The sequence below is a fragment of the Vigna angularis genome, chromosome 7 (genome assembly GCF_016808095.1).
Source record: "Vigna angularis cultivar LongXiaoDou No.4 chromosome 7, ASM1680809v1, whole genome shotgun sequence".
NCBI classification, from domain to species: domain Eukaryota; kingdom Viridiplantae; phylum Streptophyta; class Magnoliopsida; order Fabales; family Fabaceae; genus Vigna; species Vigna angularis.
In genome coordinates, this window is record NC_068976.1 from 2478784 (window position 1) to 2494279 (window position 15496).

Here is a 15496-nt window from a genome sequence, read left to right on the forward strand (position 1 = left end):
TAATCATGTAGCCTTCATTTCTCAGTCTTTGGCCATATGTTTGGTAACAAGTCCCTCTTCTCTCAACTGACTCATTTGGATTCTTCACCCTTTGTTACCATGGCAAATGGCTTTCAAATAAAAGTTCATGGCATTGGTCAAACACAACCTTCTTTTAATCTTACCCTATATTCTATACTTTATATTCTCGGGTCACCTTTTAATTTAATTTACATAAGTAAGCTCATTCAATACACAAATCACTCGGTCCTTTTTGCTAATAATTTTGTTCTTGTTCAGGATCGGCACATACTGAACAGACGATTGGAGCAGGACATGAGTCTCAAGGATTATACTATAGGGTTAAATATGTTTTTGGTCCCTTCACTTTTAGTGAAAATTGGAATTAGTTCATCTTTAAAAATTTGGCCAGTCTCCCAACTTTAGAAATGTGTAGATTTAGTCCTTTTAACTAAATTTTGTTTGGTTTATTTAATTTTTCAAAGTGTTTCATGATAAGATTTGAGTTGTTTGAATTGTATGACACATTTTCACTTCAATGTTAATTAAGAAACACGTTTAAAACATCAAATAAACTTAAAAAAAATGGTTAAAAGGACTAAATTCATAAGTTATAAAGATGGGGACTAAATTGGTCCAAAATTTTGAAAAAGGGACTAAATCCAAAAACATATTTAACCCTATATTATATGTTATAATCGATTGCTTGTATCCCCACGACATCTCAAGCTCTTGAACATCAATGCTTAGGTCATCCTAGTCCTACCAAAATGTGTCTTATGCTTCCTAATATGTCTCAATTTATCTTTTCAATTCTAGTCTTGACAGTTAGGAAAAGGCATTCATCATACATATGGTACTCGAGTTAATAAAAGTGCTTTATCACATTTTGCCTTAGCTCACTCTAATATTTAGGGTCCTAATCGTGTCTATTCTATTTTAGGTTTTTATTTCTTCATTACTTTCCTTGACTATTTCTCCGCATGTATTTGGTTATTCTTAATGACAAATTGTTTTGATATTTTTTCGATTCCCAAGAGACTCGTGTTACTAAACAATCGTGTAATACCTTAACTAATTAAGACTAAAGAACAATTTCAATGATTAAAAGTAAAATGCAATAAAGGTAAACATAAAAACTTGAATGTAAAATTGATCAATTGATGCTAAAACAAGAATGAATGAATGATTTAAGATGATATGAGATGATGATGTTGTTGGGGTTAGATTTCACCTACATCACTTTCATGCATATTAGAACTCATCTTCTTTATTGGAATATTAATGTCACTTACGAAATTACTTAGAACTCGATCCCTCGGCATAAAAAGCCTAGCCTTAATTATTAGACCTTAATCCCTTGAATCCTTAATAACCAATTCCGCATTAAGAAATGAAGCTTAAGACAACCAAACGTCCTATCTCTATCCTTAGGCAATATTCCCTTTGGGTGAAATCCTCCAGATCATGATTCATAAAATATTTCCCAATACTCAAACAAATCAAACATCAAGTCATGAATGGCCAAAACAAGACAAGCATTACGAATAGGAGAAAATCATTATCATTCAATGAAAGAAGCATAAAATATTTAAAACATGTTCAAATACATGAAAGTTTAGAGGTTACATCATCCCCAACAACAAGTGAGTTTAGTTCTCCATTGTCATGAACCTTGGTGTACAATGGAAGAATGAATGAATGGAAACCCTAGAAAGTGAGAAGGAAAGCTTCCACATGCCCAATCTTCCTCCAAAGGGTCGAAAATAGTGTTTCTCTGCTTCAGCCACCAAAAGATACCAACCCTAATGTGAAAAAGCCTTTAAATAGATGAAACATGGATCATGGGCCAATGTCGCCAACGCTCAGCACCCTAAGTGGGGAAACCAAGCGAGCTGTGAGACATGTAGCTGGCGCTCAACGCCCTAGATAGGGGCAAGTAGGCGACATTGCAAGAAGAGCGGTGCTCAACGCCCCAAATGGGGGTAAAGAGGCGTGATACAGCGTGCTTACGAGATCTTTGGCCCTCAGTGCCCCTGAAGATGGCGCCCAAGCGTCCATGCGAGCCTACCTGCGCTGAGGGCCCCAAAAAAGGGCAACCAGGCACCCTGTGCCTTCTTCAGCCTTCTTCTTTGGTGCTTTTGCTGTCCCTCTTGAGTTCCACTTCCTTGATACTTTTGCTCTTCTTCCAAAACAAAATAAAGGGGATTAATGATAAAAATCATTAAGTATAACCTCAATTCTCTTATTCACACAATTTAACTAAAAACAATAATTTAAGCAAGCTTCAAAGTCAAAAAGGGTTAATTTACTATCAAAATTGCATCACAGATAACGGTGAAATCAATCGTTATCAGTACGTTTATTAAAATTTTATGCATCGTGTTTCCAATTTCAGTCTTTTCTAATTCATAGGGTATACTCCATCAAACATCTTAGTCTCACACACCTCAACAAAATGGTGTCACTAAAAGAAAGAATCAACACTTGGTTGAAATTTTCTGTACCTTTCTTCTTCACCATAATATTCTTTTTCGCTTCTAGGGAGATGTCATTCTAACAACATGTTAATTAATCAACTACAGGCCTTCCTCCGACCTTAATAATAAGGTTCCTCACTCTCTTATATCTAGCACAAGATCTTTACTTCATTCCTCTTCGTGTCTTCGATTGCACATGCTTTATCCATGACCTTACTTCAAGTAAAGATAAACTTTCTACCAAATCACTAAAATGTACTTTCCTTGGTTACTCACGCCTTCAGAAGGGTTGTCGTTGTTTTTTTTCTCAACTTTGATGTTATATAGTTTTTGTTGATGTAACCTTTTTTTAGACTACCCCCTTTTACACTTTCACTATATTGAATGTCAATCTTACAATCAAACCTTTAAAAGTCTCGCCTGTTTTGGCTTAGGTGATTGCTTCTCCTCAACATCATTTACTTTGAGACCATAGACGAGTTCAAACTCCAATTGTGACTCACTCGTTTAATCCTCAAGCATCATCTTTTTCTCTAACCGTCCCTCCGCCCATGCCTCATGCACCTCAACTTCCTATTGGAATACTCAAAGGTATTTGTTCCTCTCATAATCACCAATGCAAAAAAGGATTTTAACATCCGTTATTTTGGGCTTTTTACATCAGACCCCACCCCAACGTCATATTGGGAGACGTTAATTTGACGTTAGAGATTAGGTCGGACACAAATAGACGTCGGATTACACGTGGTCGTATTACACGTGGTCGAACGTTTCTTCACAAAATGGGACATACAAAATGACCTTTAACACTGTAAACACTCAAGTTTCCATATGTAGGAAATCATTTATAGTGTAAAACAACATTGCATGCAAACGAAAAGTTTCTTGAACATCAGGATCGACCACGTCAACACCTTCTTCTCACAACATTTTCAAATCATCGATTAAAGGTTTCAAAATACACATCAATGTCATTTCCAAGTTGTCTAGGACCTGATATCATCATGGAAAACATCACCTATTTTCTCTTCATGCACAATAAAGGAGAAAGATTGTATATCATCAACATAAGTAGCCATGAACTGTGTTTGCTACTTAAGTTCCCATAAGGATTCATACCATCAATTGTAAGTGTGAGTCTTAAGTTTCTTGGATTTGCACCAATTTCTAGAAATGTTTCTTCTATTGTGGTGAATCAGCTAGGTGTCAAAGAATACTATCGCACTTTCTTCCGCTAACGTGCCATTGGTCTAAATAGTTCTTTCATTTACAAAACTACCACCGGTCATTTTTAATGTTGGATTTTTATTGGTTAAACGTTAAACGCGTGACGTTATACGCTATTTATGTACTAGTGAATCCTAACTGTCTTTATGCTTTTGGCATTACTTATGATTGTTTTTCTTCATCTTATTTCTCCTTTGGCTTTTGTGTCTATTCCTAAGACTACAACTGAAGCCACGATTGATCTTGGCTGGCGTCAGGCAATGGTAAAGGAGATGGCAACCTTACATTCCAATGACATTTAGGACCTTGTTCCTTTACTTCCTTGCAAGCAGATTGTTGACTATTGTTGGGTTTATACAATGAAAATTGGACTTTATGGTCATATTCATCAGTTAAAAGCTCGCTTGGTCGTTAAAGAATATACACATTTTTTGGATCGATTATGATGACACCTTTCCCCTATGGCCAAAATAACTTATTCTCGTACCTTTCTAGCCATGGCTACCATTCATCGTTGGCCTCTTCATCAACTAAATATTAAAAATGCATTCTTATATGGTGAATTGCAAAAAGTTTAGATGGATCAACCTCCTGGTTTTCTTACTTCCATTGATTTTTGTCTTGTTTGTAAGCTTCAACGGTCTCTCTATGGTTTGAAGCAATCTCCTCAAGCTTGATTTGGTCATTTCAGTTTTGTCTTGATCCAGTTTGGAAAAACTAGGTTGTGGCTATTAATTTTGTCTTCTCTTTTCACTCCTCTTTTAGCAAGTGCATTTACATGTTTGTTTATGTTGATGACATTGTCATCATCGGTGACAACAAGATTTGGAATCGACAACTCATAGAGCATTTTTCAAAGCAATTTAATACTAAAGATCTTGGCCCTCTAAAATATATCTCAGGCATTGAAGTTGCTCAATATGCTTCTGAAATTGTCAGTAATCAATGTAAGTATGGATCCAATATACTAGGCATTTACTAGGCTTGATTGTCATCCTTTTGATACTTCTATGGATCCCAATATCAAGCTTCTTTTGGGTCAGGGGAAGTCATTGAATGACCCGAAAAGATATCTTATCACCAGACCCAACATCACTTTTGCACTTAGTGTGATAAGCTAATTTCTAAATGCTCCTTGTGATAGTCATTGGGATGTTGTGACACGAATCCTTTGATACATAAGAAAAAGCTCCAAAACAAGGATTATTGTATGAAGATCCACTTTTGGGTATTGTGTTCTTATCAGAAGAAACCTTATCTCTTAGATAAGCAAGAAGCAAAATATAGTTGCTAGAGTAAGTGAAAAAGTAGAACATCGTGTTATGACAACAACCACTTGTGAGCTTACGTGGCTAAGGCAACTACTTCTATAGCTAAAAGTAGGAGACATCCATGAAACAATGCTTATTTATAACAATCAAGCTACACTTCAAATTATATTAAATCTGGTTTTCCATTAAAGAACTAAACACATTGAAATTGATTATCATTTTATTAGAACAAAACAGTTCTTTTGAAAAATCACGATTGATTTTGTCAACTCTAGCAATTAGTTGGCTGACATGTTCACAAAGTCCCTTATAGGTCCTTAGTTTGAGTACATTTGTAACAAGCTTGGTACATGTGACATATATACTCCAGTTTGAGGGAGAGTGTTAAAATATAATCAGATGTTATAGATTTCTAAAGATTAAGAGTTACATAATCTAGAAAATTAGGATAATTGATTCTTAATTATTAAGTATTTTTATTATAATTGATTTTGTTTTATGCTATAAATACATTCTATATTATTTGCATTAAACACACAATATAATATTATCGAAATATATGTTTTAAAATACAATGTAATAACTCAAACAATTTAATAAAATTTATTTTAAAAAATTAAATTAATGTTAAACATAATTGTTATTTATAGTATTATCCAAATATATATTTTAAAACCCAATGTAATAGCTCAAACAAGTTAATAAAATTTATAATAGTTTAGGTTGATAGTTGACTCAAATTATAATATTGTTTAGTTTAACTCATCTAAATAATTATACAAGATATATGAAATTATTTTAGATTTGAGTTTACTTTTATAATAGTTTAATTATGTATATTTTATTCATTTATAATAATGAATAAACAACTTTATTTTCTCTATAATATTTCTAGATTAATATTTATAAGCTTTCATTAGTTTCATCATGGAATGAATTAGTGAATTAAGAGTTAAATTAGTTGGTTAGTTATTTAGTTATATATATATATATATATATATATATATATATATATATATATATATATATATATATATATATATATATATATATATAGTTATATATAATTAAATATGTTTTTAATTTTTTAATTATATATAAAATTGGATTTTTGTTTTGAGTTATTTTTATCTTTAAACTTCATTAATGAATGAATTTGGTTTTCATCAATCAACAACAATAACATTTTGTTGATGTGATAAATAGAGTTGACACACGTGTATGTTCACATGTTGACACATGTGTGTTCATTTCAACACGTGATGACAAGTGACAATGTCGTTTGCCACATTAGAAAATCTTTAATTTTTTTGGTTGTGATGACTAAATTCATTTATTAATAAAGTTTGGGATGAAAATGGTTAAAATTTTAGTACAAAGATGAAATTAAATCTCATAAAATTTAAAGGACTAAAAGCAAAAGTATTTTATACATTATATATTCCTACATATGAAATATAAAAATATAAATTGAAAAAAAGTTGTAACCAATAATTTATAAGGACATAAAAAGTGAGGATCTAGAAAATGGTATTTTAGAATTGATAGTGTCTATAAAATACTTGAGACTCTATTATTTTAATATTAAAACACTTAAGTACAAATAAAAATTTTATAATTGAGTTTCATTACTATAAAAACGCATTATCTCTTTAGAAACTACTTTTCTAGAACCCTCTGACTTCTCTCTATGTGTTCTCACCATATATTCATCTTTTTGACTATCCGAGACCATTGGAGTAATTCTCGTGGGGAGTTTTTCAAGTTCATTTAATCAGTTTCTACGTTAGAGTAAGTTGCTTTTATGCTTTTTTTCCTCAACTTGTTTGTTTCTTTCTCTTTGTGTGCGAGCTTTTACCTATGTGTATGTGCTATTTAAGTCATCTATATGATTTTATGTTGATCAATGATCATTATGATATAATATGATTGTTCTTGTGATGTTCCTATGTATATATTGAGCATTTTGTGTGGTTGAAGGTAGCTTGCAGCTTTAGAGATGTTTGAGCAATCTTACATGTGAGGGAAGTTAATTATACTTGTTTTAAGTTGAACTACTTTGTTAATTATAGGTATCAATGTTGAACTATGATTTAAAATGATATGAATTTTGTATGTACTAGAAATAGGCAATAAGTAATGTATATTAGTGCATTAACAAATGTCAATTGATGTTGGCTATGGTATTGTTTAACATTAATTGACATTTGTTAGTGTACCAATAAACATCAATTGTAGCCAGCCTGTTTTAATAATTTTTTTGTTTATAAAATTTTCCCATACCTGAAAAAAACAAAAAGTCCAACATAACTTTTTATTTTGAATGTTTACAACACATTTTCAAAATTAAAATTATGAACTAATTAAAACTAACACTACAACTAAAGCTATCAAAACTAAAACTATTAAAACTAACCTAATCAAAGTCTTGAAAAAAAAATACAATTGCTTGCTATTATGGGTCCTACCTCCACCGTTGTAGAAGATACGCTAACCACTTCTGTTGTATCTTCTTTATTATGTCATCCGTTATAGGTGATAGATTTTTGTAGCATTGCAAAAATAACATAACTTCATTATGTTTGCATACTAATCTTTAAAATTTAATGTCATTTACAATATGTGAAAGGTATATATTGTTACCTTAGTCCAATCATCTTTAATTCCTACTCGAATAATAGTTTTAATCAACGACATGACATAATAGCCACATACCCATGAATCTGTCAGCTTGTTACACTAAACATGACAAAGAAAAAACCACATAGAATGATCATAAATTGACATGCAAGATAGTACTTGAATTTGTTATGCTTTGAATTTACCTCAACTCTAATTAAATTTAAAACATTTGAAACATAGGTTAATATTAATATAACTATAATTAAATAATACTTAAAAAAGTTAAAATTATGTTTGTAATATGGATTTCAAGTCAGATTTCATTTTCTCATAAGAGAACAAAACCATACAATTATACATATATTTTATTATTATTATTAGGTTTAATTATTTTGACTAGTTGTATAAACCTTATATTTTTTAGGCTCATTAAAAATCGTCATTTTGTTCTCTACATATATATTTTTAATACCTGTTAGTCGTTATACTATTTTTTATTACTCTTAGTTTATACATTTTAAAAATTGTATAGAATAAAAAGATTAATAGTAATATATAAAAGGAATACAAAAATACTTTTAACTGTAGAACTGAAAGATAAAGTTTGTTTATTTGAGAGGATGAAATGAACTGTTTAATATTACTTCAATATCCATATGCAGTAGTTTATATAGAAAAGGTTAAATGTGTATTTAATCTATCTATACATGTGATTAATTATCAATTTGATAGAAATAATATTAAAGTAATCTCTATACATTTAAAATTGCAGATGCACCAGTTTAATACAAACTCCCAAATAATATCAATATAGATTTATTAGTTTAATTTAACACGTTCTACATCTTTCTTAAATATAAATATAAATATAAATAAATATATATATATATATATATATATATATATATATATATATATATTAGAATTCTTAAAATAGGTTAAAACGTATGAGTCGTCTAACTCATTATGAGTTTGAGTTGGATTAGGTTAAAGAAAACTTACAAATTTTAATATGGACAAAAAATTGATTCAGTCCACTAAATTGCTAGTTAACTAAAGTTAAATTTGTTGATTAATTCACTGATCCAGATATAAAAAATAATAGGTTTTTAAATATGTTGGATTGACTTTTGAGATTATTTATATTTTATTTAAGATTATGATTTAGTTTTTGGATGAATCCTTTATTTATTGTCTAAAGAGAAAAAAAAAACAATTTTTTAAAGTAGGCTTGAATTTTTTGAATTTTTGTTACATATTAAAAAAAATTAGATTGAAAAAAGTGTTGTAATCCTTTTTAATTAAGTGAACTAACCTGTTAAACCAATCAACCTGTGTAGGTGGATTGGTCTCAAATTTTTTGAGCTCACTAATAAGTAAGTCACGTTAGTTTGACTCACTAAATGAACAACTCATTGTAGGTCAAGTTAGGCGAAACTAGATTAAGATTAGGTGACCCGTTTTGACATATTTGAAATAGTGAATGAATGTGATATATTTCGTTAAATTCACATTAATATGGTTTGGGAGTGTCTACCACATGTCAAAATTTGAATCAATTTCTAGTTTGAAATCTCTTATTTTGACACTAGATATCTTTTTAAGTAAAAGATGACCTAAATTTTGATACGTAAGAGACTCAAATTTTGTGACATATCACTTTCAAACAATGTTAATGTTAATTTAAGGGAACAAGTGATATTGAGTCTTTTTTTTAAAAAAAAATAAAGACTCAATTGAGTTTTTTTTTTTAAAACTATAAACTTAGTTGAGTAAAAGAAAAAATATAAAGGCCATGAATAAAAACCTTTAATATGGAAACCAAATTATTAATTAAACCCAATTTTTTTAATCATATACCAACCAACTATTAATGTTATTACAATTTATTACACTATCAATTACCTCCTACTTATAAAAATATTGAAAATTTCGAAAATTACATGTAACGACCATTTATCATGAATCACATGATGATTTAAAAGAGTGATATTTATTATTAGGGTAACTATATTTTTAATCTCTAAATTTGGACGCGAAATTGAAATGTTTATCTGTTTTAATGTTTGATGCATTTTGGTTCTCGAACTTTAAAAATGAATATCATTTTAATCTAACAAAAATAATTTTTTTATTAAGTATTAAAAAGATGTTTTATGTTGTCATTTGAACTTAAAGTGTCAAACAATATAAATAATTCAAATACAATCTAAAATACAATTTAACAAAGAAAAAAATTAATATTATTGAGTTAAAATGCTATATACATTTTTTTAAAGTTTGAAAACAAAAATATATAAATTAATGAATTCTAATTTTGTGACTTAAAACATATTTTTATTACTATTATTGTAAATATATTTAAATAATAGTTAACACTAGTTTTAAAGAAAAATATTATTATAGATTATAAGTTGTTCACTTAATTAAATTTTCCAAAAAAATATTTTATTTTTAATTAAAAATAACATAATAAAATAATGAAATTTTTATCAATTATATTAATAAATATTATTCTAAATTGTAATATAATTTAAACAAAATATAAAAAAATAGATTATTTAGTTCTTTACAAAAAAATTATAAAACAAAATTAAATGTAATTGGTTCGAAAATATAGTACTGTGATATCTTTTTTCTTATTACATTCTATAACAATTTTTTTTTCTTTCTAACTATATATTATATGTTAATGCAACTTTTTAATCTTCATGAATATTTTTCTTTATTAAATGTAAAAATGAGTTTATCTGATAATAAGAAAAGACAGCAATAAGATTCACGCATGATACCATGTACACGCCAGAAGATTAGGAATCAATCATTTTCTTTTTGTTTAAATATAGGTCAGCATCACATCACCCATTACTTCATTTTTTATTCCTTACGTCAGATTAGGAATCAATAACCCTAATGTATTTCACCATTTTTGTTACTCTTATTCTTCATGACTAAAATACTTTAAGTAATACACTATTTTAAAATTTATGTAATTATAATTTACTTATTATTGAGAGAGAAAATAATGTAATTTTAACATTAAATTTGGTGATAATATTATTTTTTATTAATGACTTTTATTTTTCATAAAAAAGTAATTAATATTAACGTACCTATTACTTAATACAGAGACAGACATTAAATAAAAAAATTATTTTAGTTATATACGAGAATAAAATATGAATATAAAATTTTACATAATACAAATATTAAACCGGAGTGCTTCTTCACGTAAGTGTTTCAATAAATGAACAAAAACGAGGAGAAATAACATTTAATTTTTTTAGATTATATTAAATTAATTCGTGTCATCGTTAATTTTCGACTAGACATTAACGTTTTTTTATATCTTTTAATAACACTCATTTCTTTTATATTTTAGTAAAGTGATTAATAATTCCCCATTTTGTATGTATAAAAAATAGTTTTTTTACATATCTTTTAAAATTTAATATTTAAGTTTTAATCTGCATGAGTGGCACTAAAATTAATTTTAAATACATAAAACTAAAAAAGTAAAAACTTATTTTGCAGCTTGGTACTATCCACGGGAAGAACATTCTGAGTAGTAGCCAAACAGTGGAGGAGGTCCACGCGACGTTGAATTCAATTGAAGAAACACGCAAAAAAAAAAAAAAAAAAAGAAAGAAAGCAGAGCCTCTGACTCCTATAAATAGGTGTCTCCGCCACCAAGTACAACAACATATCCATACGAACATATTCTTCTCCTGCGGCCAACCAACCCTTCAAATTAACTCCGTTCAATCCTTGAATTCTGTTATTCCGTTAGGGTTGGTGACAGAAGGAAAAGAAAAAGATGGGAAGCGATGGCGTGAGGAAACCAAGATTATTGTGCCTTCATGGGTTTCGAACAAGCGGAGAAATACTGAAAACGCAGTTACATAAGTGGCCACAATCCGTTCTCGACAACCTTGATCTTGTTTTTGTGGATGCTCCTTTTCCTTGCCAAGGCAAATCCGACGTCGAAGGCATTTTTGATCCTCCTTACTACGAGTGGTTCCAGTTCAACAAGGTTCCATTTCCTCCATTCAATTTTTATTTCAACTTATTTTTCTCCTACTAAATTGGTATTGTTTTCCAAGGGGATTTGAGATTCGTATTGAAAACTAGCGAGTTTTGATATGCCATTTCAATTCTGGAAGAGAATATCATAATTTTGTTAGCAACCATCTAAACTTCTATGACGAAACAGGAATTTACAGAGTACACCAACTTTGACGAGTGCCTTAAGTACATTGAGGACTGCATGATCAAGCACGGACCTATTGATGGGCTTCTGGGTTTCTCACAGGTGATCTTCTGCTCATTTTTATTCCTTTGATTTGGGGAAATAAGTTAAAAATTGAAGGATTAATGCATAGTTAGTGCATCTGGTTTGAGGTTTTATGATGGTGAAGGATTTGAATATGACTCGGTGTTTGATTTTGACCAAACAGGGAGCAATATTATCAGCTGCGCTGCCAGGTCTTCAGGAGAAGGTACCTTTAATGAATCAATTGTAGATAAGAAGTAGAGGATGACTTTATAGTTTCTTTAATATTTCGTAAAAGTTTGAATCACATATTAAATTTATTTGTGTGCAGGGTGTGGCACTGACGAAGGTTCCCAAGGTGAAATTCGTTGTTATTGTAGGAGGGGCAAAGTTTAGGTCACCGTCTGTGGTGGACAAAGCATATTCTTCTCCCATTAGCTGTCCCTCTCTTCATTTTCTAGGTACCCACTTGCCACCTTTTGTCATTGTTTATTGGAAAAGAATATTCTCGCTAGCCCTCATTCTTGACTGAACAATGATCTTCAATTTCATTATGTCACAGTTTAAACATGATTGATTGTGTGCAAATATTGGGTTGCTTTCTAGCTTTTGACTTTGGCATCAATTATGTGCTTTCAATCATTCCACGTCCTCCATTGAATGTAAAACTAAATTTTCAAAAACAACAAATATCATAAGGAGGATGTATCAGAGCTATTATAAAATAAGATTTCCCAAAGTCTTCTAGGTAATCATGAGTAAAAATTTGAAACCAAAACTTCTGCAACTGAAAATTTCAAATTGTAATCCGAATCATGGCAAAAGGGAAGGTTCTATATAGAGGGGCAAATTCATGTTACAGTAAACATGCATGGCTTTACAATTCATTTTTGTTAGAATTTCCTAAACCTTTTCAATGCTTAATGCAGGTGAAGTGGATTTTTTGAAACAATATGGAATGGAACTACTAGAATCCTGTGTTGAACCCGTGGTGATTCACCACCCCAAAGGACACACAATACCAAGATTAGGTACTGACATCTATATATTTATCTCTTTTATCTATTTCTATTCATGCTTGTGCTAAGATAGGTTCTTAGTTAGGTAAGTGTGGTTTAAGTTGTATTTTTTAAAATGGGGTGGATTAAGTTCTTAGTAAGATCAAAATTAAATATAAGATTAAGGATGAAATTCATGACATTTCAGAAATATAAAGATTAAAATCATTGTTTTAATATGCAAGGACTAAAGTTATTTTTGGCGAGATTTTGGAGAAACTAAAGTATATTTCATATTTTATTCATTTGCCACAAAAAGTGTTGTGTATGAGTTATTGATGTGAATAGTTTTCTGTTTTCTTGCTCAGATGATAAGAGCGTGAAGACCGTGATGGATTTCATCGAAAGGATTAAGAAAGACGTCTCAAAATAAGACATGAGTTTAGACAACGAGCCATTGCTTCAAAATGATTTTTAAAATTGATCTTCATTTTAACATCAAGTAATAGCATTAGTACTCGCACTTTTATACAATTTTGTTACTGGTTTATAAAGGGTCATATTTCAGAGGCTCTAAGCCAATTGTCATATATTCACTCTGATCTTCCCATATGTAACATTCAAAAATACAGTAATAAACTATATAATAGAATATTTACATTTAATAAAATATCAGTTCAGTCTTACACTAAAGAAAGCGTGCGTTCTGGCCGAACGACATTTACAGAAAGAGTTACAAATTAAACTATATGATCAGTACAAGTCTGACCGAACGGTTTACAAAAAGAATTACCGAACGGTCAATCTTAACAAAAGGGAGGGTGATCGAATGACACCTTACACTAACTAAACTATACTACTAACCGAACGTTCTAAGGTTCGGCCTTAACTTCAACTTCTACGAGATTCTCTTCCTCCAAATTTTCTTCTTCCAGCGCATCTACCAACAGCGTGTCCGCTTCTGCTCACATCCACACGGATGATCATTGCAACGACAAGACGAACGTACAAAGACGAGACAACACAATAAAACACAGGGTAAGCTTATGTAATTTAATTCAGTTACAAATCATACAATTCATACCATCAACACACAGATAAAGTTAACAATACGTTTCAAGCAAGGCCTACTACTAGACCGACCGTCCGGACTGTATGAAATCTGTGTAGCTACAGGCGTTCGTGCATCCGGGTGATGTAGTAACTAGAATACTCTCATCAGCTTCCACCCGAGGTTAGTCCTATTCATCCAAAGTACCCCTAAGGACGGGACCTCCTGCCGTTCCCACACATGACCTACCCTCCTCTACGTGAAGACGAGTACTCACGGAACATCAGGATGAACAACCAACTTAGCATGCCCACAGTCATACTTTACCCATTCAAATATTCATGCATGAGTTGTTCCTCCCTGGAACGCTCGTTCATAATCCACAACATATTTATATCACTTTTCCTTCATCTTTCATTAGTAAACACCTTGTTAACCATCTCGTGCAAAGATTCATGAAACTTCAAAAGAACGAACGTTCAACCAGTATTCATAACGAGACTGAGTACGTATATTACAACTGAAAAGACTTAAATTTCGGGATAGATTAAAAACAAGGGTTTGATATCGGGTGAGAAAATATGAGCGACATCATATGTTCTAAAAACGATTAGAACGAACGTCATTTACAACCCTGAGCCAATTAGATGAACTGACTCTTGAGATCTTCAACTAACCATCAAAAAGACCCTACCAAGAACGACAACTCCAGAATAAAGACTAATGAATAAGGAGATTTTAAGGCATTCCAATTTATTACTTAGACTGATTCCCATGAAGAAATCGAACACTCGTGAGGAATTATTTTAATCGAGTTTGGTATCAAGAAATCTAAATGCTAGTCAAATACTAAACACTATAGCGAGCAAACCCTAGAGGCTTTGAACAAACACTCGTCTTGGGAAATTTAACTTAAAGGGATAGGACGGGTGCTTGATATAATATCAACCACTTGCTTGGGACGAACACCTGGTATAAGACCAAATGTTACTAAAATGTAAGAGAAAAGGCTTGATAATTATACTTAAATACTACGGGGATAGTGTTTATGAATTACTATAATATAAAATTTCATATATGTATACATACTAACATTCATAAAAGGATATTAAGACACAGATATACTTGGCCGACCGCTCAAGCATAATGATTCGAAATACTAACGCTCGTCCTCAAATAGGATTCTTCCCAAATGAAAGAATCCACTACTACCCAGATTCACTAGAAAACCGAACGGTCCAGGACCGTTTAGTAACGTACGTACATTTTCTTAAGGGAATCATATTCAGAACTCATTTATCTTCAACTCATATCTTAATATAAATTCCATAACTTTATAAATCCATATTATACCAATTAATCATGCTACATATAATCAAACATATCAACAATCATACTTCAAATCATTCATCACTCAGCAACATGCATTCAATATCAACGAACGTGCAAAAGTCATACAATTAAATTAGATAAGCTTCCCTTACCTCTAGTGTGAACGATCGTCCTAGAGGCAGAAGTATGGTTGGTCTGACTAAAATCTCTCCTACCCTTACGTTCCACAACTCTTAAACTAA

General features: G+C 30.7%; 1 protein-coding gene across 1 annotated transcript; it reads left to right on the forward strand.

The window, feature by feature from the left end:
• Positions 1 to 11244: 11244 nt before the first annotated feature.
• Positions 11245 to 13541, forward strand: LOC108336437 (uncharacterized). The gene is made up of 6 exons (XM_017572889.2): positions 11245 to 11633; positions 11814 to 11912; positions 12058 to 12099; positions 12205 to 12334; positions 12803 to 12904; positions 13240 to 13541. The coding sequence occupies exons 1-6, from the start codon at positions 11418 to 11420 to the stop codon at positions 13302 to 13304; spliced, it is 654 nt and encodes a 217-aa protein (XP_017428378.1). The 5' UTR covers positions 11245 to 11417; the 3' UTR covers positions 13305 to 13541.
• Positions 13542 to 15496: the final 1955 nt, after the last annotated feature.

What these genes read in the sequence shown, in the direction of transcription:
- LOC108336437 (XM_017572889.2), top strand. Translation starts at nt 11,418, where the DNA reads ATGGGAAGCGATGGCGTGAGGAAACCAAGATTATTGTGCCTTCATGGG. An exon ending in GGCTTCTGGGTTTCTCACAG is followed by an intron (nt 11,913 to 12,057) that starts GTGATCTTCTGC and finishes TTGACCAAACAG; the next exon opens with GGAGCAATATTATCAGCTGC. An exon ending in TCCCTCTCTTCATTTTCTAG is followed by an intron (nt 12,335 to 12,802) that starts GTACCCACTTGC and finishes TGCTTAATGCAG; the next exon opens with GTGAAGTGGATTTTTTGAAA.